Source organism: Nyctereutes procyonoides, unplaced genomic scaffold, assembly GCF_905146905.1.
Source record: "Nyctereutes procyonoides isolate TBG_1078 unplaced genomic scaffold, NYPRO_anot_genome, whole genome shotgun sequence".
Classification (NCBI taxonomy): Eukaryota; Metazoa; Chordata; class Mammalia; order Carnivora; family Canidae; genus Nyctereutes; species Nyctereutes procyonoides.
Window position 1 is genome coordinate 9,551,679 of NW_026575031.1, and position 26,858 is coordinate 9,578,536.

The 26,858-nt window shown below is 36.0% G+C and overlaps 2 protein-coding genes across 3 annotated transcripts in view; both read right to left on the reverse strand.

Annotated features, from left to right (window-relative positions):
- The window catches only part of UBR1 (ubiquitin protein ligase E3 component n-recognin 1), a 138,838-nt gene that overhangs the window by 84,220 nt on the left and 27,760 nt on the right, over positions 1-26,858 (reverse strand). For both annotated transcript variants that reach the window (XM_055316814.1, XM_055316815.1), the window contains 2 exons: positions 15,856-15,966; positions 1,737-1,867 (listed from right to left, as the gene is read on the reverse strand). In XM_055316814.1, the coding sequence (XP_055172789.1) occupies positions 1,737-1,867; positions 15,856-15,966 (242 nt within the window). The remainder of the gene's footprint in view (positions 1-1,736; positions 1,868-15,855; positions 15,967-26,858) is intronic.
- Positions 8,626-10,010, reverse strand: LOC129504223 (syntenin-1-like). The gene has a single exon (XM_055316819.1). The coding sequence runs from the start codon at positions 9,958-9,960 to the stop codon at positions 9,064-9,066; it is 897 nt and encodes a 298-aa protein (XP_055172794.1). The 5' UTR covers positions 9,961-10,010; the 3' UTR covers positions 8,626-9,063.

Consider the following 26,858-nt stretch of genomic DNA (forward strand, 5'->3'; position numbering starts at 1 on the left):
TCTTGCTAATCTCCTACTGTGGCAAAAGGAGATAGCTCTGGGCTCATGATCTTCAAGGAGGCAATAATAAATGCTAACATTTTATTAATTTTATTGAGTTTACTTTTGCTTTTACCTTCTATTTACTTGAAGTGATACTGGTTTTATAGAACATTTAAGTTTAACAAGAAAAGATGTACAGATTCAAAGTGTTAGCACTACCATGTGACTGAGGGACCTTAGGTTGCTTAAACTTATAATCTTGTTGAGATGACAGTGCCTCTTTCATGTTTAAAAAGAGTATAGTATCTACAGTCAAGAGTGGTACGAGGAGCTCATAAAAAATGCGAATACAGTTGTGGGCTACACAAATGTCATATTATCAGTTTTAAACAGTTTACAATACGCCTTTATAATATAACTCAATCTTTTCAGGCCTTTTAGAGCTCAGGAAACAGGGGCACCTGGCTAGGTCAATTGGAAGAGCATCTGGCTCTTGATCTTGGGGTCAAAAGTTCAAGTCCCACATGGAGTGTAGAACTTACTTTCATAAAAAAATAAATAAATAAATAACTCCTCCATGGTCACAATGCCAATAAGCAGTGAGAAGGTCTCAAACTCAGCTCTATGAATCTAAAGTCTGCTGCTGCTATATACACAAACTCAAGCAATTCCCTGTGTTCAGGCAGGTAGACTGCTAGTATCATATTTACCAACACAAAGTTTCTTAAAGGATTTAACTGACATTATCACATATCTGAAATTAAAACCTTTGTGGATGTAATCTCTAATGACCTTTATTTCCCCAAGCAGTTTATGGCCCAGCAAGAGTCAAAACAATACATTTAATGTCTTTATAATTAAAATTCTTAATTCTCTCTCCTCTTAAATTAAAACAAAAAACCCTGTAAACTCAAAGAACAATGGTATTTGAATTTGTAATGCAATTTTGTGAAATTCCTAATATTACACAGAAAAATTCCCAGAAGGCCTACACTTGATCTTCATATCAGATCTGAAATTCTCTTGCAAGTTTATAAGTTAAGAGCAGACACTGTCACTGAAAGACTTATGCCTCAGAAATTGCTGGATTTTAAAATTTATTGATTGATTGATTGATGAGAGAGACACACAGATAGAGAGAAGAGGCAGAGACACAGGCAGAGGGAAAAGCAGGCTCCATGCAAGGAGCCCGATGTGGGACTTGATCCCGGGACTCCAGCATCACACCCTGGGCCGAAGGCAGGCGCCAAACCACTGAGCCACCCAAAGATCCCAATTGCTGGATTTTAGTTTAAAAATGTTAAATCCCTAAAACTAGTAGGGAAATAATCCTAGGTATCAAAGCATGTAACAAAGGGCTATCTCCTTATTCCCATCATACCTCTCAGGAAATCTGGAGGTTGGTCCAGGACGGATCAAACAGGGCAAATCATTTACTTCTTTATCTTCTAGGATGAGTAGGTGCTAGGTATCTATAAATCACTTAGAACAAGACCCCAAAATGCTCTTTCTTAAAATCAGAAGCTCCTGTTTAGGGTCTTCTTTTGTCTTATCTTCTGTTTAGTGCCTAAGCAAAGCATCTCATATAAATAGACACTTTGGAAGTATTCCCAAAAAATAATTCTCCACAAAATTTTCAAAATGCAGTAAATGCATAAGCAGTAAATAACTACAACAAAAACATTTTTCCAACGTTTATTTTGCAATATAAATAACCTCTGCTAAAATTTCTCTCTTTTGAAAAATTTCCCCACCTTATTTGGAGTTCAGGAGGCAGTTCTTTTTCCTCCTCCCATATAGTCATTTCTACAATGTATTTTATCACTGAAGGGAATATTTTCCGGGCTTGGGCAATTACCTCTTCATTCAATGGACAACGTAAATTCTGAAAGAAAGTTTAGAAAAAAAACATAACTACCAACGTTGTAGACAAGTAAATGGTTGACAAAATGTTATTAATTTGTAATTATTTTAGTGACTTCATTACACCATCCTTTGGGAATGAATTCAAGTTGAGCTCAAGAGGGTTGCTATTCACATCGGTTTAGCTTAATTCCTTGTGGCCAAGTTGGTGATACAGACAGAAAGAAAAGGACACAGAACCACATAGCCCCCTTTTTAATGATGCTCTCTCTTATGAATATTCTCTGCCTTTCTGAGTAGTTTAATTATGGTAATATCAAAGAACATCTAGTTATCCCTTAGAGCTTAAAAAAAGTTTTCTCATTATTTCAAGTGATCCTCATAGCCATTCTGTAAGAAAGGCAGAGAATTAGTGACATTTAAGGATTAAATGATAAAAGGATTAAATTAAAGGAACCCATTCAAGGTAAAAGAGCCTATAAATAGCAGAGATGACTAAAACCTGAGTCTTTGGCTCCCACAAAAAACAATGTTCTCTTTATTACAAACCACTACACCTCCTTAACAAAACACTTGTTGAAATAATTCAGCTAAAAAATGTGTTCAAATGCTCTATACTAGAAGTCATGAGAGAAATACAAATCAAAACCACAATGAGATAGGTCTTCACACTTGCTACAGTTACTAGAGTAAAAAAGACAGTAACAAGTTCTGGCCAAGATGTAGAGAAATTTGAACCTTTTTATGCTGGCAGAAATGTAAAACGGTGCAGCCAATTTGGAATATGGTCTGACAAATGCTCAAAATATTTAGCACAGTTATATGACCCAGCAATTCCACTCCTACATATTTATCCAAGATAAATGAAAACATATGTCTGAAACAAAAACATATACACAAATACTCATAGCAGCATTATTTATAATAGCCAAAAAGTGGAAACAACCCCAATGTCTATCAACTGAAGAAAGGATAAATAAAACGTGAATATTTATACAACAGAACATTATTTGGCCATAAAAAGTAATGAAGTACATGGTACAACATGGATGAAACTGGACGTTATGCAGGTGAAAAAAAATCCAATCATAAAAGACCACATACAGTGTGATCCTATTTATATGAAGTGTCCACAATAGGCATATGTACAGGGACAGAAAGTAAAAAAGCAGTAGCCTGGGATCCCTGGGTGGCACAGCGGTTTAGCGCCTGCCTTTGGCCCAGGGCACAATCCTGGAGACCCGGGATCGAATCCCACGTCAGGCTCCCGGTGCATGGAGCCTGCTTCTCCCTCTGCCTGTGTCTCTGCCTCTCTCTCTCTCTGTGACTATCATAAATAAATAAAAAAATTTAAAAAAAAAAACTTAAAAAAAAAAAAAGCAGTTGCCTAAGGCTGGGGAGAAATTTCCATAAGAAATGGAGAGTCACCACTGATGCATACAGGGTTTCTTTTGGGGGTGATGAAAATGTTCTATAATGAGGTGAAGGCTGAACAACTCTGTGAATGTAACAAAAAGCACTGAATTGTACACCTTAGGTGGGAGAATTTTTTTAAGATTTTATTTATTTATTTTTTCATGAGAGACAGAGAGAGAGGCAGAGACATAGGCAGAGGGAGAAGCAGGGTCCCTGCAGGGAGCCGGATGCGGGACTTGATCCCAGGACCATGGGATCACAACCAGAGCCAAAGGCAGATGCTCAATCACTGAGCCACCCAGGTGCCCCTGGGAGAATTTTTTTAATATGGTATGCAAGTTACATCTCAAAAGCTGTTTAAACAAAATAGTAAGCAGGTAAAAAAAAAAAAAATCAAGTAGCTCTTTAAGATTAAAAAAAAAATCCAGTAGAAATTCAAGAACATAATTTTTAGAAGATTTTATTTATTTGTGTGTGTGTGAGAGAGCGCTAGCATGAGTGGGAAGGAGTGGCAGAGGGAGAAGCAGAGTCCTTCCCTGAGCTGGGAGCCTGACATGGGGCTTGATCCCAGAATCATAACCTGAGCTGAAGGGAGACGCTTAGCCAACTGAGCCACCCAGGTGCCACCAAGAAAAGACTTTTTTTTTTATAAAGATTTTAATATTAAATCCTAACCTATCTACTGTAGACTGTTCTAATGAACTGTATTTTATTCCATGTTCACCAAACTCTTAACCTATGCATTTTTACTCTTTTGCACCTATTCTTTCTCACTTCCCAATGCTTCATTATTTCAATTTTTACCTTCTCTTCAATAAATCACCTGCTCCCTAGAGATTTTGCTCAGAAGCATTTACTGGAGAGAGATATAAAGATGCCAAAGTACCAAGACCAGGAACGGTCCACTACATTACTATTTCTTATATTTTTTTATTTCAATGTATCTTTTTGAATTCTTCAGAAAAAGTAGTTTGAGGTGAAGAGTTAAAAAATATCAACTCATTACTTCCAAAAGTAATGAGTTACTTACCTATGTATCAATCAAAGGTAAGTCCTTAAGAAGAGGTCCAGTAAGTATATAAGAAACTTTCAAGCAAAGCATCTAAAAGCTTAGAAAATAAGGTCAATGAGAGGAAACAAAAGAGCTATAATCTAAAAGAAAAAAAAAAAACCCAACTTAATCATCAACCCAGAAATGTACTGCAGAACTAGAGAGAAACTGCTTTTTACATATACCAGAAAAAGGCCTCTCTTCAAAAGACATTGCCAAAAGCTGGATGATTAGCTGATTAGTATCAGCCAGATCTGATTACACTTGGTAAATCCCCCTATGACTGGCACAGTGCCATACACCTGGTAGAGTATGGCTTTCACATTCATCAAAGCAAAGATGAAACAAAATGTTATGTACACAAGACTGTGTTGCATGAAATGATTAGTTATATGCTAGCCATAGGTGCCTTTCTCGCAACTCCAGATAATCAATTCCAGAATATCCAGATTTACTTTTAGGATAAGGCTGAATGACCAATCACTTTTTGAATCTAATTCTAAATCCACAGAAATCCAAGAAAAGTTTAGTTCAGAACTAAATTCAGTGTTCTGAGGCCATTAAGATTCAGGAAAATCCCAAAAGGAATGGAAATCCATGAGGGAGAGGAAGGGAAGCTAGTTTTGTAAATTCAATGAGTCAATTTAACTCTCAAGGATTTTTTTAGGTATTTAATACACAAAGACAGTTTTTCCAAAATGACTAGTTATAAAATGAAGAGGTTATAGAAACCAAGCCACAAATTACTCTCTGACTTTATGCCAAAATATTTCAGTACCCTTTCAAAAATATTAGAAGAGGAAAGTGAAATAATCCAAATTAAAAGCGTTTGTTAAAACAAAAATGGTAATAAATTTGAGAGGATTAAATTGGTATTCCAGGTAATGGACATTTGGTTATATTTAATCAAGTAACAGGCACGTGATAAATATTTGTCAAATGAAGGAATGACCATCTGATATTAGGACAGGTAAATGAGTAGACAGAAGAGGCAATCTAAAAATCGAGTGAATAGGAAGGTAAATGGAGGATAACGCTAACAATTGATGAATGAGTAAAAAGCATACGAATATTCTTTGTACTATTTTTATCTTGTAGCTTTTCATAAATTTAAAATTATTTCTAAGTTCAAGATTTTTTTTATTAATTTTTTTTTTATGATAGTCACAGAGAGAGAGAGAGAGGCAGAGACACAGGCAGAGGGAGAAGCAGGCTCCATGCACCGGGAGCCCGATATGGGATTCGATCCCGGGTCTCCAGGATCGCGCCCTGGGCCAAAGGCAGGCGCCAAACCGCTGCGCCACTCAGGGATCCCTAAGTTCAAGATTTTTAAAATTGTGCTAGAACTCAGAATCTAAAGATCTGAATTTTAGGTCCAACTTTGCCACTGACTAGATATGCAAACCTGAGCAAGTCACTCTATTGAGATTTTGTTTCTACTTCTATAAAATGGAGCTATTGTATCTACCTCATGAAGTAGTAATGAGGATAAAATGATAGGATTTTCTTTTTTAAAGATTTTATTTATTTATTCATAAGAGACGCAGAGACACAGGCAGAGAGAGATGCAGGCTCCTCACAGGGAGCCCAACGTGGGACTCGATCCCCAGACCGGGATTACACTGAGCCACCCAGGCATCCCAAAATGATAGAATTTGTGTGAAAGATCTCTGTTAATTCTAAAACATACAAATTAGTATCAGAAGAAAGGTAATGGGAAAAGTAATAGGAGCTGTAATACTAATACTAATGTGACACCTAACATTTACTGGGCCCTTACAATATTCCAGGCATATTCTAGGGCTAAGCACTTGACATGTTTTATCTCATTTAGTTCTCAGTCCTGTGAGGCAGATAGTATTATCTCCAATTTAGAGATAAACTGAAAGGTAGAAAGGTTGAATAACCCTGTCAACATCACAGAGCTATCAGTGGGGTTATAAAGCAAACTGAGGACCCCTATTCTAGAGCCCATCTATTGTACTCTAAGGCTTCTACCCAAGAGAAGACAACACATTTTACCTCTCCAAATATAATTCCATTTCTTTCCATTTTGAGTTTTGTAAAGTATACTATACATGAGTGGTCACACAGCACAAATATACAGAATACCAAGGGTTTCTTAATTACCCTTTATGACACACTGCAATGTTTTTTCTAGACTGTCATGACAAAGTTTTTGCTATTAAGAAGTTATAAATTTTTGCAGAAGCAAATTTATCAATTTTTTCCTTTTTAATTTTTATTTATTTATGATAGTCACACAGAGAGAGAGAGAGGCAGAGACACAGGCAGAGGGAGAAGCAGGCTCCATGCACCGGGAGCCCGACGTGGGACTCGATCTCGGGTCTCCAGGATTGCGCCCCAGGCCAAAGGCAGGCGCTAACCGCTGCGCCACCCAGGGATCCCTATAGCCTCTGAATTGTAACAAAATCTTAGAAAGGCCCAATCTACTTCAAGATTATTTTTAAAAATTCACACGTATTTCCTTCTAACAAGTTTATAATTTGTTCCTTAAAAAAAAAAAAAAAGCTTTTAAAAATCCTCAATATAAAATGAAAAAAAAAAGTCCTTGATATTTCTGGAATTTATCTGGTCAAGCTTTATAGATTTTTTTCCCTCAAAAGGTTAGCCAGTTATATATGACCACAATTCTGAAATTGTATCTTTACTACCAGTTTGGATTTAGATTCTCTTATCTATTCCATTCTTTGTTGTCTATTCCTGTAGCAAGAGTCACATTATTTGGATTACCATGGCTCTCTAATATATTTTAAATTTGTTAGACCTACTTATACTCATAACTCTTGATTTCAGCTTTTCCTGACAATCCTTATAAATTATTTTTCCAGAAGAACTTCTGATTACTTTGTGAAGTTCCAAAAGAGTATTTGCTGTTAATCTGGTTGGGGATACACTGATTTTGTGGATTAACTCTAGAAATGTCAATATTATATATATTTTTTGCAAAATTGAATCTTCCAATCCAAGAATGATGCATGATTTTTCTATTTATGCCTATCAGAGTACACTTTGTTTTTTTATTTTATTTAAATTCAGTTTGCCAACACACAGTATAACACCCAGTGCTCACAGAGTATACTTTTCAAGTTTCTTATAATAGAGCTGGTAGATTTATTTTTTTCCAAGGTATTACATCTTTTCTCATGCTATGGTGAATGAGATCTTCTTTTCCATTATATTAAAAAAAAAATCTTTATACCCAACATGATGCTTGAACTCATGACCTCAAGATCAAGAGTCATATGCTCCATGACAGAGCCAACCAACTACCCCTCCTCCACTATATAAATTTTTTAAAGATTATTTATTTTAGAGAGAGCACACACGCACAAGCAGGAGGAGCAGAGGGAGAGGATGAGAGAATCTGAAGCAGACTTTGCACTGAGTGCAAAGCCCAACATGGAGCTTAATCTCACAACCCTGAGTTCATGACCTGAGCAGAAACCAAGACCTGGACACTTAACCAATGCCACTCATGTGCCTCTTCCATTACATTTTCTAAAAGCTATTATTGTTTGTAAGGGCATTCAACAAATTTGGAAACTTTCTCTTTTCTCCCTTGTATGTTTTTTTTTTCAGACTAAAAGTCAACTTTATTTATATGTATTTAATTAAAATGGAATAGACATAAACCAAAAAGAAAAAAATCAGGATAAAGTGTCATTGCCATTTTGTTTGTAGGGAGGGATCAGGAAATGGAACAGATTACCTGGGAAACATCCTAAGACGATCTCAAAGAGGGTAGGTTACAGAATTTAAGAGTAAATGACAAAATTAGGTATTATTCCACTTAACCTACAAGTGAATAAAGGAAGTCAAAATATTTATCCTATTTGGTACAAGAATTTTTACATTTAATACATAGTGATTCATTTCTCAGAAACTAAAATACCGGTAACTTTTAGAAGAAAGAAATTTCCATTACACAATGACTAGAAAAATCTCAAATGCAACTAAGCAGCTATGCTATATAGCTCAGTATGTATCATTACATTGTTCTGGGCTAGTGTACATTTCAGTTTAACATAGAACTGCATTTTGGGTTTTAGAAAGGCAGCAATAGTTCTATTTTGGCTTTTATTCTAGATGCTTAACACAGTTAAGGCGACAGTTCAAGCATATTAAGTGATGGTAGTTACAATTTAATGATGACCAACACAATCTCTTACAACCTACATACACGTAGGTTGTATATGTATAATGTTTACATGGAATGAAACCATGTATACTCGGTGTTTTACATGCGCGCGCACACACACACCCACAGAACTAAAAAAGCATCAAAAGCAGTCATCCTACATGTACTATGGCAACACATTAAGAACGCAATTATACCATAGAACTAAAGTAATATGAACAGCACTACTTGATATGTAAGATAAAGGTGATTGGTTCTAACACAGAGCCCAGACTGTATCAGTCACTCTAATCATAATGGCTTATAAAAGCATCAGGTTTCCAGTAGAGAAACTACTCTAGGAAAATCAGTAAATCTGTCCAAAGTTTCACATCTGTAAAACCAGGATAAGGCTACAACAATCTTGAAGTGTGAACAAGATATCCAATCAAAACAGTGAGATTCCCAGCCATAATGTAAGATAGAAAAGTCTTCATCATGCCGCATATGCGCTCTGGCTCCTGGAAAGCTTCATGTGCATAATATAAAGTTAAGTTGCCCAAGAAGTAAACTGGAGAAGTTCGGTGAAGTTTCCATTGTGCCATGACTTTTAAACCTCAGGAATGGTGTGATCCATCAGGCTCTTCATAATGCTTGGTGCCATCCGTTTAATAATATGTTCAAAGATAAAAGCAGGCATGATTGTAATAGTAACTACAGTCTCAGATGTTGACAGTATGTCTGCAATTTGAGAGTCCTTCAGCCCAATGACATTCTGCCCATTGACTTCACAGATGTTATGTTCTGTGAGAAGACCATTTCTGGCTGCAGAACTATCTTTCACTATGGATGTTATCTTTCCATTTTTAAAGATAAAGCCAACATGTCCAGTACTATCCTTATGCATGGTAACTATCCGTTCAAAGGGCCTGTCACGAACAGTCATAGTAATCTTCTCCCCAAAAGCCTGTTTGAGCACCTTGTGAGCTTTATCAGAGCTCCAGCCTGCACAGTTTTCCCCATTGATCTGGAGTACTTGGTCCCCAAATCTCAGACCAACCAACGAGGCTGGAGAATTTGCCTGGACCAGCTGAACAAATATACCATTATCTATTGATTTAAGCCTGAGTCCAATTTTTCCATCTTGATCCTTACACAAAATGACTTCACGAATCCCTTGTTTAATTTCTGCTCTACGAATTCCAACATCGTTACCAGTTACAGGAGCTACCATATAGTTCATACTGGAAGGTCTTGCTACCAACTGCCCCTGAACTGATGCTCCAGGGGCCAAGGCCATATTTGCACGGATTTCTTCATCATTTAAACTCAGGCCCATGTACTGGGACAGCTCCGGATATAGTTTAGGATAGAGATTTCCATCTTGAGAGATGGGAGCAGAAGCTTCAGACAAAATTGCTGGGTTGGCAGAGTTTGCAGAAAAGGCAGTTTGAGCCTGAAGAACTTTGTCTACCTTTAGGTCTTCAAGAGATGGGTAGAGAGACATTTTTGCAGGATTTTTCTCGGTCGCAGGACCCGCCGCCGGAGCCGCCGCCGCCTCCGGTAACTGGCCCGGACTCCGAGACCCGAGGCGGGGAGAGCCGCGCGCGCCCGAGGACCGCCCGCCCAGCGCGTCACGGCGCCTCTCCTTTGTATGCTTAAGAACAATTTCTGTTTTTGTTATTTATTTGGTGTTTAATACAGTGATTTTTATTTTTTATAGAAAAACAGATCAGTGTAATAAACACAACTTTTACCTAAATTTAATAACTTATTTTTTCATACATATATTTTTTATTCAAGCATTTTAAGGTAAAAATTAGTCATATTTTACCCCTAAATACTTTAATATATATCTCTAAAAAAGAATTCTTAATTATAATACCATTATTATATCTAGTAATATTAGTAATTTTTAAATATCATCTAATGTCTTGATCATATTCAGTTTTCCTAATTCTTTCCAAAATATCTATTACATTTGGTTATTACATTTGGTTATTAAGTCATTTACATCTAAATGAAATCTTCCATCCCCACTTCCAGCCTTTTGTTCTTCATGACAGAAACCAGGCCATATTTCCTATAAAAACTCCTACATTCTAGTATTACCTTGAAATGTCCTACATTTTATATTTATCTTTCTTGTAGTTTTCTTTATCTTGTTCATGTCTCCCCTGTTATTTCCAAAAAGTTACACCTCAAGGTTTTAAGCTCAGGCTAAACATTTTTATCAAGTATATTTCATAAGTAGGGCCAGGTGGCTCAGTGAGCTAAGTATCTGACTCATGATTTTGGCTCAGATCATGATCTCCTGGGTCATGAGATGGAGGCCCGTGACAGGCTCCATGACCTGCAGGGAATCTGCTTGAGATTCTCTCCCTTTCCCTCTGTTCCTTACCTGACCTGCACATGCATAATCTCTCTCTCAACTAAATCTTAAAAAAAAAAAAAAAATATTTCATAAATGAAGCTCTTATAATCTTTCAAGTTTGAGATATAATTCACATACCACACAATTCGCTCAAAATATACTATTTAATGGTTCTTAGTATTTTACAGGTATTTGTAATTATCATGTCAGTTTTAGAACAGTTTCATCAGCTCAAAAAAAAAAAAAACAAAAACTCTTTAGTGATTTCTTCCTCCCTCACCCCATGTTTCCATCCCCCTAGACCTAAAGAACCACTAATCTATTCTTTTGTCCCTATAAATGTGCCTATTCTGTATTTCATTTAAATGTAATCATATAATGTGATCTTTTGTAATTGGCTTCTTTTACTTAGCATGTTTTCAGGGTTCCTCCAAATTGAAGCATGTTTCATTACTTCCCTTTTATAGCCAAATAGTACATTGTATCAATTTACCCACATTTGTTTATCCATTTACCAGTTGATGGACATTGGTTTTTTTCTACCTTTTATTTTGAATACCATATTATTATATGAATATCATATATTATTCTGTAATAATGCTATTTAATTATAACAATACCATGAACATTCGCGTCTAAATATTTGCTTGAACAACTGTTTTCAATTATTTTGAGTATATACCTATAAGTAGAATTGCTGGGGCATATAACAACTCTATGTTTAATCGTGTGAACTGCTAGACTATTTTCCAATGTGGCTGCACCATTCTGTATTTCTACCAACAGTAGAAACTTTGTCACTAACACTTGTTATTATTTGCCTTTTTGATTATAGCCATTAGTGGATATGAAAAAGAATGTCATGATTTTGATTTGCATTCCTCTAACGAATAATGACGCTGGGCATCTTTTCATATGCTTATTGGCTATGTGTGTGTATATATACTCTTTGAAGAAATGACTATTTGCCTGTTTTAAAAATTGGGTTGTCTTAATATTATGGAGTTTTAAGAGCTCTTTATCAGTTCTAGATACAAGTTCCCCTTATCAGATAATATGATTTGCAAACATATTTCTCCCATTCTATAGGCTTTTCATTTTCTTGACAGTATCCTTTGATAAAGTGTAATCATCTTTTTTTTTTCTTTTATTACTCAGGCTTTTGCTGACATATCTATCAATCCACTGCCAAATACGAGGTAATAAAGATCTATCTCTATATTTTCCTCTAAGAATTTTAGTTTTAGCTCTCATATTTAGGTCTTTGATCCATTTTGAGTTACTTTTCATGTATTATGTGAGCTAGGGATCCAGACTCATTCTTTTGCATATGGATATCCAGTTGTGCTGTTACCATTTGATAAAAACATATTTTCCTAGTGAATAACTTTCATATTCTAGTTGAAAAACAGTTGACCACAAACATGTGAGTTTATTTTGGGGCTCTCAACTCTATTCTCATAATTTCTATGTTTATCATTATGTCATACCACACTGTCTTGATTACTGCTGCTTTGTAGTAGGTTTTGAAATAGGGAAGTGTGAGTTCTCCAAATTTGTCCTTGAAAAAGGCTATTCTGGGTCCTGTATAATTCCATATAAATTTTAAAGTAAGCTTGTCAATTACTAAAACAGAGAAAAAAATTCCCAGTTGGAATTCTGATAGGAATTGTGTTGAATCTGCAGATCAACTTGGGGAGTATAACCTGTGATATTGCAATTTATAGGAAAAAATATATTTGGTCTTCACCATTTCTGGTATAGAGCTCCTAAAACGCTTGGAATTTCCAAAGTAATACGAGGAATTTTTAAAGTCTTTCTTTCATTACATTAATGAAGTGACTTTTAGCACCTAAGGAGGGGGCTGGTTGCCAGGAGAATGAAAGAATACAATCAGAGGGTTGGAACTTCAACTCCTACATCACTGATATCTAGAGAGGAAAGAGGGGCTAAAGGTTGAATCAATCACTAATGATCAACGATTTAATCAATCGTGTGTTTATGTCATAAAACACCCATAAAACCCCCAAAAAAAGACAGGATTTGGAAACTCTCTGGGTTGGCGAACACACAGAGATTTGGGGGAAGCGGCAAACTTAAGAGTGCATGGAAGATCCACAGCCCATCCCCAAATATCTTGCCCTATGCATCTCTTCCATATGGCTGTTTCTAAATTATAGCCTTTTATAAAACAGGCAATCTAGTAAGAAAACTGATTTCCTTAGTTCTATTAGCTGCTCTAGCAAATTAATGGAATCAAAAGAGAGGGTTATAGGAATCTCTGATTTATAGCTAGCTGATCAGAAGCAGAAGCAAAGAGAATAACCTAGACTTCCAACTGGCACCTGAAGTGGAAGCAGTCTTGTGGGACTGCAACCTTAACCTGTGGGACCTGATGCTACTACCAGGCAGAGAGTAGAGTTAAATTTGTGGGACATCTGGTTCAGTATCAACAGAGAACAGAGTTTAATTGTTTGGTGGTGTTGGGAAAAAAACACCCAATGGACTGCCACATTAACAATTTTAAGTCTTCTAAATACATATGATATCATTCATGTGTGGAATTTAAGAAACAAAACAAACGAGCAAAGGGGAATGAAAGAGAGAGAGAGGCAAACCAAGACACAGATGCTTAACTATAGAAAACAAACTGATGGTTACCAAAGGGGAGGTGAGTGGAGGAATGAATGAAATAGGTGATGGGGATTAAGGAGTGCACTTGTCATGATGAGCATAGGGTAATGTATGGAATTGCTGAATCACTATACTATATACCTGAAACTAATATTACACTGTATGTTAACTAACTAGAATTAAAATAAAAACTTAAAAAAAGGAGAGATGTTTTTCCATTTATTGAAATCTTCCTTAATTTCTTTCAAGAGTGTTCAAAAGTTTTCAGAATATAAATTTTATACTGCTTTTGTTAATTTACTTCTAAATATTTTATTTTCTTTGATACTATACTGAATGTGGACTTTTTTCTCAATTTCTTCTTCAGATTTTCATTATTGATATAGAAAATATAAAAACTACAAGTGATTTCTGTATAATTATCTTATAACTTATATTCTTGCTGAACTTCTAAGTTCTAATAATTTTTTTTGCGGATTCCTTAAAATTTTCCATATACAAAGTCCTGTCATCTGCAAATACAGCTAGTTTTACTTTTTCCCTTCCAATCTGGATGCCTTTTATTTCTTTTCTTGCATTACTAATTGCCCTAGCCAGAACCTCCAATACAGGCAGATGTGACAAGAGCAGAATCCATTTTGTTCCTGATCCCAGGAGAAAAGTGTTTTATACACACACACACACACACACACACCCCTGTGAGTGTTTCATAGCTGCCTTCTATCAGGATTGAGGAAGTTTCCTTTTATTATAAGTCTGTTAAGTCCTTTTATGATGAAAGTGTGTTGGATTTAGTCAAATGCTTTTGCTACCTTTATTAAAATAATCATGTGGTTTTGGTTTTTATTCTGTTTATATGGTATACTACATTAACTGATTTTTTTCATTTTTCATAAAATTGTATTTATCTTTTTCCCCAATATTTCACATTTTAAAATTTTAGTTAACATATAGTATTATATTAGTTTCAGGAGTAGAATTTAGTGACTCCTCACTTACATATAATACCCAGTGCTCATCACAAGTGCCCTCCTTAATACCCATCACCCATTTAGTCCCTCCTCCCTCCAGCAACCTCAGTTTGTTCTTTATAGTTAATAGTCTCTTATGGTTTGTCTTTTTCCCCCCTTTCCTTTACGTTCGTCTGTTTGTTTCTTAAATTCCACATATGAGTGAAATCATAAAAATATGGAACACAACAATTTGTGTCATCATTGTACTAATCTTCTCTATATCGTTCCAATTTTATTTTATTTTATTTTATTTTTTTCGTTCCGATTTTAGCATATATGCTGCCTTGTGGGCTGATTTTTAGATGTTAACCTATGTACTTTATTTTACATCCTGTGACGAGGCTCATTATGCCCTATCACCCACTATTTGTAATGATGCTAATACTGATGACCAGTTTTAGGAGGTAACAGTATGATGCCTCCATTATAAAGTTTCAGTTTTTTATTTTATGCCTAGCAAGTAATCTGAGATGACAATTTAGAACTATGTGAATATTGTTCTTTATCAACTCATGTCTTAATGGGTTTACCATCAGAATCTTGTCTGAATCAAATATTTCCTCAAGGTTTGCAAAATGTTATTCTAATCCTATTATCCTTCCTGTATTAGCTAGCTAGTATTCACCTAGAAAGAAAAGCTTTATCTCATAAACTGGAAATGCTTGTTTACCATGAAATACAATTCCTATTAAAAAGGCAGAATGGGGCACCTGGGTGACTCAGTTGGTTAAGCATCTGACTTCTCTGTGGGTCTATAGTTATTTCCCATTTTCCTTCCTAACAGCCTATATCTGGGCTTACTCACTTTTCTTGATTAGGATGTATATCAGATAACCAATTTATTGACTATTTTTTCTTTAAGAAAAGCAATTATTGAAGTTATGTGTCAATTCTACTGTTCCATTTGCTCTTTTAGGTTTACATATTGTTTACTCTTACTTATCAAATTGACTGCGTAACAAACAGAACAAAGAAATTCACTCTTTCTTTGAATACAGAGTGGAATAAAACTCCTTACACTTAAATACTGAAACACAAAAATCAGGATTCTTAATGGAATTGAGGTTTGTTTTTTTTTAAAGATTTATTTATTTATTATGATAGACACACACACACACACACACACACAGAGAGAGAGAGGGAGAGAGAGAGGCAGAGACACAGGAGGAGGGAGAAGCGGGCTCCATGCCGGGAGCTCGACGTGGGACTCGATCCTGGGACTCCAGGATCACACCCTGGGCCAAAGGCAGACACTAAACCGCTGAGCCACCCAGGGATCCCCAATGGAATTGAGTTTAACCCATACATACAACATTTCTTTCTATCTAACTACATCAAGCAAAAAATAATTAACAATTAAAAAAAATAATAATGTTCTTACCTCTTTTGTAGTATCTGCTCTTCCAGGTTCATGACTTACACAAAAAGGGCCAGTTTTCCATGCCTCTGTGTCTCCACAGTCACAGAATCCCCCTCCAGTAGATGTATGCATCTGAGAGATGAAAACAGTTTTGTCTTGAGTTTGAAACATATTACAAAGCAAGTTAGGATGAGATGATTCAAACAATAAACGTTCCCCAATATTTAAACTTTAACTGCCGGGGATCCCTGGGTGGCGCAGCGGTTTGGCGCCTGCCTTTGGCCCAGGGCGCGATCCTGGAGACCCGGGATCGAATCCCACATCAGGCTCCCGGTGCATAGAGCCTGCTTCTCCCTCTGCCTATGTCTCTGCCTCTCTCTCTCTCTCTGTGACTATCATAAATAAATAAAAATTAAAAAAAAATAAATAAACTTTAACTGCCATTAATGAGAAAGATACCAAATAAACCAAAAACCATTTTAGTGGGATCCCTGGGTGGTGCAGCGGTTTAGCGCCTGCCTTTGGCCCAGGGCGCGATCCTGGAGACCCGGGATCGAATCCCACGTCGGGCTCCTGGTGCATGGAGCCTGCTTCTCCCTCTGCCTGTGTCTCTGCCTCTCTCTCTCTCTCTCTCAATGTGTGACTATCATAAATAAATAAAAATTTTAAAAAAAACCATTTTAGTTAACCAAAATAAATAAAAATCTGAATACTTAATCACAACAGAAATGAGCCTTCAAAGTTGATAAAATTTTTAAACAAACATGCTTTGAGACACCTAATACTTTTTAAAATTTTATTTATGTATTCATGAGAGACACACATAGAGAGAGAGGCAGAGACACAGGCAGAGGGAGAAGCAGGCTTCATGCAGGGAGCCTGATGTGGGACCCGATCCTGGGACTCCAGGATCACGCCCTGGGCTGAAGGCAGTTCTAAACTGCTGGGCCACCAGGGCTGCCCCTGAAACAACTAATTTTTAAATAATAGTTTTTAAACTGCATACTAATGGAGAACAGACTGTGAAGTGCGGGGGAAAAAAAAACCCACTATGCAGCACCTAGAATGCTTGATTAATGAGACTTTTCTGCTTAAACACACTTCTAAAAATCATTAAAACAATACTTACATAGTTAAGAAATGTTTATTGTATTTACGTATTTGATGTTCCACTGCAACTAAAATTATTTACAACACCTTTCCTTTCAAGAGTCCTACAAACAGGGCAGCCAGGGTGGCTCAGAGGTTTAGCATCTGCCTTCGGCCCGGGGCATGATCCTGGAGACCCGGGATCGAGTTCCCTGTCAGGCTCCCTGCATGGAGCCTGCTTCTCCCTCTGCCTGTGTCTCTGCCCACCCCCCTCATTCTCATGAATAAATAAATAAATAATCTTAAAAAAAAAAAGAAATTACACAGAAGAGGACTGTACAAAGGAGAGCACTTGTGGACCCTGTCCATGAAATAAAAAAGAAGTAGACCATATCTATACAAAACTATTACTGAAAAAGAAAGGCAAAAGATGCAGTAAGAGCTAAAACTGTAAAAAAAAAAAAAAAAAGAGCTAAAACTGTAATATAATGCTCCAAACTTAATTACGTAGCCTCAAACAAGTACATGGGAGATATGAAAGCCTTTAATCAGATTAAAGTACCTTTAATTAAAATAAACTAAGAGCAGAAGTGGACAAAAAAGGAGTAAATGAGGCTTGACTGAACTCAGGGGAAAAGAAAACTAGAAGATCCTATCAAATGAATTCTAAATGACAAGGTGTCCAAGACAATAGATTCAAATGAAAAATTAATAAATAGCATTGAAACAAGCAGGAAAATAATCAAGAAATGAAAATGTGATAATTGAAGAAATAGAGGGTCAGAGAAAAAGGGATTGTAACAGAAATAGTAATAACTGGAGTCACCAAAGAAAATCTAAACAATAGAAAGAGAGCTGATATTTAAAAATGTAATCTAAGGAAACTTCCTAAAAAAAAAAAAAAAAGAGGACCTGAATCTACACACTGAAAACACCCATGAGTAACTAAAACTCACCCTGTATGATCAACTCTGAAGTATATCCTACTACAACTGTTAGACTTTAAAGATAAATGTCCTGATGCTTTCTGGCAAAAAGATGAAATATTATCTAGTATCAGACTTTTCAGTAACAACATATAAAACAACAGCAGAGCTACATTTTCAAGGAAAGAAAATGCAAATCAAAGACACCACCTCTAAATAAGCTATAAAACTACAATTTTGAACATGTCAGAACTTAGGGAATACTGCATACACGAGCCCTTCCTGGGGAATCTACTTGAACAGAGATCAGCAAACTTTATATTTATAGTTTTATGTCTAAAGGAATAGATAGTGGGGCACCCAGGTGGCTCAGTCAGTTAAGTGTCCAACTCTTGATCTCAGCTCAGGTTTTGATCTCAGGGTCATGAGTTAAAGCCCTATGTAAGGCTCCATGCTGAGTGAGAAGCCTACTTAAAAAAAAAAAAAAAGGAACAGATAGTAAATATGTTAGGCTTTTCAGGTCATACAATCTTCGTTAATTATTCAAGTCTGCTGTAATGCAGAAACAGCCATAGACAATAAATAAATAAATAAATAAATAAATAAATAAATAAATGAACATGGATGGGTCTGTTCCAGTAAAAGTTGATTTATGGGCACTAGTATTTTAATTTTATATAACTTCCATGAAATGGGAATTTTAATTTCACATAATTTTCATGTATCATAAATTATTATTCTTCTTTCCCTAACCATCTAGAAATGTAAAAAACATACTTAGCTTGCAGGCTATACAAAACCAAGCAGTGAATCAGATTTGACCCACAAACTAGTTCACCAACTCCTAGAGGATGAACTTCATCCGACCAAGAAGTGGCTAGGAAGACCTCAGAAAAAGGACAGATGGTGAACATTTTATATATTTAATTGCAGAGTTAAGAGCAAATCAAAAGTAATGACGTGGATGAAGAATATAAACATATGATCTCACAATCAGAAGGGCTACAAATAAGAATTATTACAAGGGAAAGAGAAAGTCACATAAGATTATAACTATTATATAGGTAATAAAAGGAAATCAAAGATACCATTAAAACTGACAGATTAGGGGCACCTGGATGGCTTAGTCGGTTAAGTTCTGACTTCTGCTCATATGATACAGGGGTCCTGGGATTGGCCCTGTGTCAGGCTTCCTGCTCAGCAGGGAGTCTGTCTCTCTCCCTCTCTCTTTGCCCCTCCCCTGCTCATGCTTGTGTATGTGTGTGTGTGTGTGCGTGCGCGCGCGCATGCACGCACCCTCCTCTCTTTCTCAAATAAATACATTAAAAAAAACCTGACTAGGTAATAAAAAGCTAAGTAAAGGGATAAAAAGGAACTAAAGGCACCATAAAAATTACTAATCCAGAGGTAACCACTAGTACCAAAAGAACCAAAAGAAATAAGAATATACAAGGCAATTTTTCTACCTTCATATATACAGCACACTGAATAACTCTGAACTCATCCATGATTACTAAAATGTAGCTGTACCAAAAGTAAAAACATAATCTTAGTATAGGGAATGGCATGGAAGCAAGGCACAAAATCTAAAAGCATTTAAAAAATCTGGTAAATTTAACATACATAGTTAAAATGTCAAGACAAATGATAGCATAAATCAGGTTAAAAGGCAGAAAACAGATCTTAAAAAGCAAACATATACTTATTTATGATTCAGCATCCTACTTCTAGGTTACCCAAAACAAATGAAAACATATGCCCACACAAAGACTTGTACATGAATGTTTAAAGAAGCTTTATTTGAAAGCTGGAAACAACTCAAACGTGCACCAACTGATGAAAAGATTATGTAGTACATCCATATAATGGCATATTACTCAGCAATAAAAAGGAACTAACCGCTGATACATGAGAGGATCTCAAAGGCCTTATGCCAAGTGAAAAAAGTCAGACAGGAAACATTATAAACTATATGATTGCATTTACATGATGTTCTGAAAAGGCAAAACTATAGGTACAGAAAACACTTCAGTGACTGCCAAGAGCTGGAGGTATGGAGCCAAGATGATTGAATGCAAAAGGGAATTTGGGGGATGAGCAAAATCTTGTATCTTGATTGTGGTGGTGGTTACTAAATTATATGTTTATGAAAAATCATTGAACTATACACTTTAAGTGTAGATCTTATTTTATATAAATTATATCTCAATAAATCTCACTCAAGGGGATCCCTGGGTGGCACAGCAGTTTAGCGCCTGCCTTTGGCCCAGGGCGCGATTCTGGAGACCCAGGATTGAGTCCCACATTGGGCTCCCGGTGCATGGAGCCTGCTTCTCCCTCTGCCTATGTCTCTGCCTCTCTCTCTCTGTGTGTGACTATCATAAATAAATAAAAATTTTAAAAATAAATAAATAAATAAATAAATCTCACTCAAAGACAAAAGTTTTTAAAAGACAAAGTTTTTGTAAAGTATGTAACAGTAAGTAAAAAGAAAAATTAGTAAAGAAAAGCAATACACAGATGACATTAAACATATAATTAAAATATGAAAATGTTAGTACTACAAACAGAAATGCAAATTAAAATAATGGCATGCTTCAATAATCTGAAATCTAACAGATGGCAAAAAGGAATAAAAAACTTATTAAATAAAGATTGGGGACAGTTGTGGATAAAGAACATTTTCATGTTCTTTTACTGAGAATGTAAGTTGACAGTAATTTAAGAAATACATTTGGCAAAAATCTAACAAAATTTTAAATGCATATACCCTTCAATCCAGAAAATCTACCTCAAAAAATCTAGCCTCAAGCCTTCTTGAATAAACACACACACACACACACTGGTTTATATCAAAACAAAGGTATATATGTATATTTCAGTATTTGCTGATTAGTGAAAAACTGAAAAAACATACTTGTCTAGAAAAAGGAGAGTTAAATACATGATGATATAATCCTACAAAGGAATACACGCAGCAATTAAATAAGGTAGGAGAAAAATAAATAAATAAATAAATAAATAAATAAATAAATAAATAAATAAAGTAGGAGAGTTGTTATATGTATCAACATAGAATTATCCCCATGACATACTATTAGGTTGAAAACAAATTGCAAGACTGGATATACAGTAAGATCTCATTTATATACACACTCCTCTTAAATATACAAATGCGTGTGCATGTTTGTAAATACGTAAAGATATACATACATTAAACTGTATTTAGTTTAACAAAGAAAGTACAATGGGACAGAACGGCAACTACAATTTTTATTTATATTTTTCTGTATTGTTTGAATTTTTAAAAAATAAGTTTTGTTGTATTGCCTAGGTTAATAAAATATGCATTTTTAATGCTGTTGTGTTCAAAGACAATATAAGAACATAAATCTCATCATGTAGGATTACAGCAGGCTGATGTTAAAATCAACCCTCATGGTTATTTTTATAATGTTAGTTATCAGCTCTATCTATGATCTAGTCCTTTTGATCCTATACTTCATTTCAAGGAATGTTTGTTGAAAGCCTCTATGCCCCAAGTACTATGAAAGACATAGGAGAAAGTACCTGGGCCTTGTCCTGGAGAGTGTACAGTCAGATGAGGATGAAGGACACACAGATAAATATAACTGCAATTAGTAAATGAAGGTAGAGACACACACTGGAAAGGGAGAGAAAGAAAGACGACTGGAGAGGGCTTTTTTCTTCCCCAGATTTATTCTAATTGATTCTGGAATAATCAATAAAAGGATACCAAGGTTAGAAGCTGGCCTGGTTTTAGTATGTTTCCAAGATACAAGAAGACCCTCGTTAGGGTCTGTTTGATCAAAGCTACATTATTGTGATCGTGACATCCTAGAATTTAATCTATTTGTCAAATCAGTGACCTTGGTCCTGTCAGCAAGGATGATGGCAATATAAACCACCTTGTCCCTATTATCCAGGAAGATGGCAAAATAGCAATGCAAGGGTATTTCATATTCATCATTCCAGAATTAGCAACGGGAAATGTTAGATCAATCAAGAAAATGCTTTCCAATAGAGTGGGGGGAAATTTTTTTAAGTTGGGTTTAGTTTGAACGGTTTTAGTTTAAAAGGCTTCTGTTTAAATGTTTCTGCAAGTTCTGCAGGTTTCTATACCACTACTTGTACATTTGGTATGATTCTTTCCTAAAGCAATTTGGCAAAATGTACCAAGAACCACTAAAATTCATTTTTAAAAAATTAACAGACCTTGTTTTTTTAAAAGTTTTAGGTTTAAAGAAAAATTAAGCAGAAAATACCAAGTTTCCATATACCCCTTTCCCCATCCACTTTCCCCTATGATTGATATCTTGCATTACAATGATACATTTGTTGCAAGTGAGGAGTCAATGTTAATACATGATTTTTTGAAACGGTATCATTAACCAAAGTCCAAGATTTACACTAGGGGTCTCCGTGTTGTACACTTTTTTGGAGTCTAACAAATTACTAATGACACGTATATACCACTACACTACTATACAGAATCTAGTTTTACTACCCTAAATATCTCTTGTGCTCACCTAGTCATTTCATCTTTCCCACCACCAGTCCCCAGACCCCGAACTTTTTAGTCTCCACAGCATAGCCTTTCCCAGAATGTGATACAGCTAGACTCACACAGTATGTAGCCTTTCACAGTACCTTCTTTCAATTTGTAATATGCACTTATGAGTCATCTCTTTTAGTAGCTCATTTCTTTTTATCACTGAAAACTATTCCATTGTATCGATATACCATAGTTGGTTTATATATTCCTCTAATGATGTACATCTTGGTTGCTTCCAAGTTTTGGCAAATATGAATAAAGCTGCTATAAACATTCTTGTGCAGCTTTGTGTGTGGAAATAAGTTTTCAGTTTATTTGTGTAAATATTAAGGAACACAACTGCTGCATCATATGGTTGCAGAATGTTTACTTCTTCAAGAAACTGCCAAAATGTCTTCCAAAGTAGCTAGACTGGGGATCCCTGGGTGGCTCAATGGTTTAGCGCCTGCCTTCAGCCCAGGGCATGATCCTGGAGTCCCGGGATCAAGTCCACATTGGACTCCTTGCATGAAGCCTCCTTCTCCCTCTGCCTGTGTCTCTGCCTGTCTGTCTCTGCGCCTCTCATGAATAAATAAATAAAATCTTCAAAAAAAAAAAAAAGTAGCTGCAGCATTTTTTTGCATTTCCCCCAGCAATGAATCTTCATTAGCATTTGGTGTTGTCAGTGTTTTGGATTTTGGCCATTCTAACAAGTGCACAGGGGTACTTCATCCTTGTTTTAATTTAATAACAGAAGAGTTGGACATTTTTCATGTACTTATTGGCCATTTACATTATCTTTTTTTTTTCCACCTACATATCTTTTTAGTGAAGTCTGTTTCAGATATTTCACCCATTTTTTAACTGGGTTGTTCATTTTCCCACTGTTTAGTTTTAAGAGTACTTTGTATATTTGGGATACCAGTCCTTTATCACATACATGTATTACAAAGATTTTCCCCTAGTCTGTAGCTTGTCTTTTTATTTCCTGAAATGTCCATTTTTTAATCTAATAATTCCACTTCTGAGAACCTATCCTAAGGGAATAATCCTACATGTAGAAAAGTGATTTGCACATAAACATGTTTATAGCAAGATGGTCAGCTGGTTAAGCATCTGACTCTTGATTTCGGTTCAGTCATGATCTGAGGATGGTGAGTTGAAGCCCTGGGTTGGACTCCATGCTCAGTGTGGAGTCTGCTTCAGATTCTCCCCATCTCCCTCTTGCCCCTCTCCCTGCTTGCTCATGCATGCTCTCTCTCAAAATAGATAAATCTTTAAAAAAAAAAAAAGATGTTTATAGCAACACTGCTGACCATAAAAAAACACAACTGAATCCTAATTACATTCCCCAACAATAGGTAAATAGGTAAAGTATGGCTAAAGATTATATACAGAATGTTTTAAAAGAAACACCAAAAATTGAAAGCATTTTACATATTCTGTTTTTCCATATAAAAGTATACCATGAGAATTTTTTTCTTTCACAACTTTATAAACTTCATTTGAAAACATTTATTTCTAATTAAAGGGGATGATAGTATGAATATAGGCATACCTGAGAGAGAGGACAGGTTCAGTTTCAGACCACGAAATGTAGCAAATAGCTAATAAAGTGAGTCTAATGACTTTTTTGGTTTTTCAGTACATAAAAAGGTTACATTTACACTACACTATAGTCTATTAAGTATCTAAATTATTAAGTGCCATTATGTCTAGAAAATGATGTATATACCTTAATTTAAAAATACTTTACTGTTAAAAATGCTAACCATGATGGTGCCTGGTTGGCTTAGTTAAGCATCTGCCTTCAGCTCTGGTCATGATCTCAGGGTCCTGGGATAGTCAGGTTCCCTGCTCAGTGGGGTGTCTGTTTCTCCTTCTGCCTCTGTCTCTCCCCTGCTCGTGCTCTCTCTTATAAATCTTAAACAAACAAACAAACAAAAAAGCTAACCATCATCTAAGGTTTCAGTCATAACCCTGGTGGAGGGTCTTCCCTTGATGTAGATGGCTGCTGACTGATCAGGGTGGTGGTTGCTGAAGAAGAGGTGGCTGTGGCAATTTCTTAAAATAAGACAACAATGAAGTATACCACACTGACTGACTCTTCCATGAACAAATCCTCTTTTCTATGCAATGTTTTTGATAGCACACTAGAACTTCTTCCAAAATTGAAGTCAATCTTCTCAAGCCCAACCACTAATTTATCAATTATGTTTATGTAATATTCTAAATCTTTTGATATCATTTCAACAATCTTCACCAGGAGTAAATTCTGTCTCAAGAAACTTCTCTGCTCATCTATCAAAAGCAACTCCTCATCCATTACAGTTTTATCATGAGATTGCAATTCAGTCATATCTTCAGGCTCCACTTCTCATTCTAGTTCTCTTGCTATTTATTCCCAACACAACTGCAATTATTTTCCTCCACTGAAGTCCTTTAAGTCATGAACCCCTCAAAGTCATCCATGAGGGTTGGAATCAACCTCTTCCAAATTCCTATTCATGTTTTTTGCTTCTTCGCATGAATCATGAATGTTCTTAATAGCATCTAAAATCGACGAATCCTTTCCATGAACTTTTCAATTTACTTTGCCCAGACCCATCAGAGGAATCACTATCTATAGTAGCTGCAGTTTATGACATGTATTTCTTAAATAATAAGACTTGAAAGTTGAAATGACCCCTTGATCCACGGGCTGCAGAATGGATGCTATGTTAGCATCAGAACAACATTCATCTTTCTGTACATCTCCATCAGAGCTTGTGGGTAACCAGATGCACTGTCAATGAGTAGTCATACTTGGAAAACAATCTTTTTTACTAAGCAGTAGGTCTCAACAGTGGACTTAAAATATTTAGTAAACCATGTTGTAAACAGAAATGTTGTCAACTAGGCTTTGTTGTTCCATTTATAGAGCACAGGCAAACTAGGTTTTACCTAATTCTTAAGCGCCCCGGGATTTTCAGAAATGTAAGTGATGGCTTCAACTTCAAGCCATCAGTTGCAATAGCCTGTAACAAAAAAGTCAGCATATCTTTTGAATCTTTATATCTTTATTTTTTTATAATAAATTTATTTTTTATTGGTGTTCAATTGGCCAACATACAGAATAACACCCAGTGCTCATTCCGTCAAGTGCCCACCTTAGTGCCCGCCACCCAGTCACCCCCACCCCCCGCCCACCTCCCCTTCCACCACCCCTAGTTCGTTTCCCAGAGTTAGGAGTCTTCCATGTTCTGTCTTCAGTGGTAGAATTCTCTTTTGAATCTTTAAAGCCAGGCAATGACTTCTCTCTGGCTATTAAAGTCCTAGATGGCATCTTCTTCCAATACAAGGCTGTTTTGCCTACACTGAAGAACCTTCATTAATGAGCTTATCTAGATCTTCTGGATAACTTGCTGCAGTGTCTACATTAGCCGTTATTGCTTCACCTTGCACTTTGTTATAGAGATGGCTTCTTTCTTTAAATCTCATGAACCAACTTCTGCCAGCTTCAAACATTTCTTCAGTAGTTTCCTCACTTCTCTCAGTCTTTACAGAATTATAAGAGGGTTATGGCCTTGCTCTGGATTAGATTTTGGCTTAAGAGAATGTTGTAGTTGATCTGATCTTCTATCCAGACCACTCAGACTTTTTCCATATCACCAATAATGGTATTTTGCTTCCTAATCATTCATGTGTTCACTGGAGTAGCAGTTTTAATTTCTCTCAAGAACTTTCCTTTGCACGCTAACTGACACAAGGGGTCTGGCTTTCAGCCCAACTCAGCTTTCACCATAATCATTTCTAGCTTTTGATTTAAAGTGAGAGATGTGTGACTCTTCCTTTCCCTTGAATACTTAAAGGCCATTGCAGAGTTATTAACTGGCATAATTACAATACATTTGAGTCTCAGGAAATAGGGAGGCCTGAGGAGAATGAGAAAGACAGAGGAATGGCCAGTCAGTGGAGCAGTCAGGACACAACCTTTATCAATTAAATTTGTCATCCTATATGGGTGCAGTTTGTGACAGCCCAGAATAATTACAATAGTAATATCAAAGATCATTGATCACCATAACAAATATAATAATGAAAAAGCCTGAACTATTGTGAGAATTACCAAAATATGACACAGATACGGTGTTACCAACTATTGTCACCACTTTCTTTGTTAGATCCTAAGACCCTATTTAACCGACTACAGGCTTTCTTAAGGGATAAACTACAGAGAACCAAGAAATCATGAAGGCACACACAGAGCAGAACAAATAGTTCAAAATTTCAACTTTGTTATTTTCTTGCTCTCAAGTTGTTTTGGGCTCTTCTGCCATTAAAGGCTTTTCTTGATCCTGTCTTCTTCATACAGAGTCCAATCTTCAGTCTGTTCCCTGTCATTACTCTTCTTCCTCTTCTCTGGAGCAACACATATCCCTTCTTATCTCTTCCAATTTTTTTTAATGGCTTTT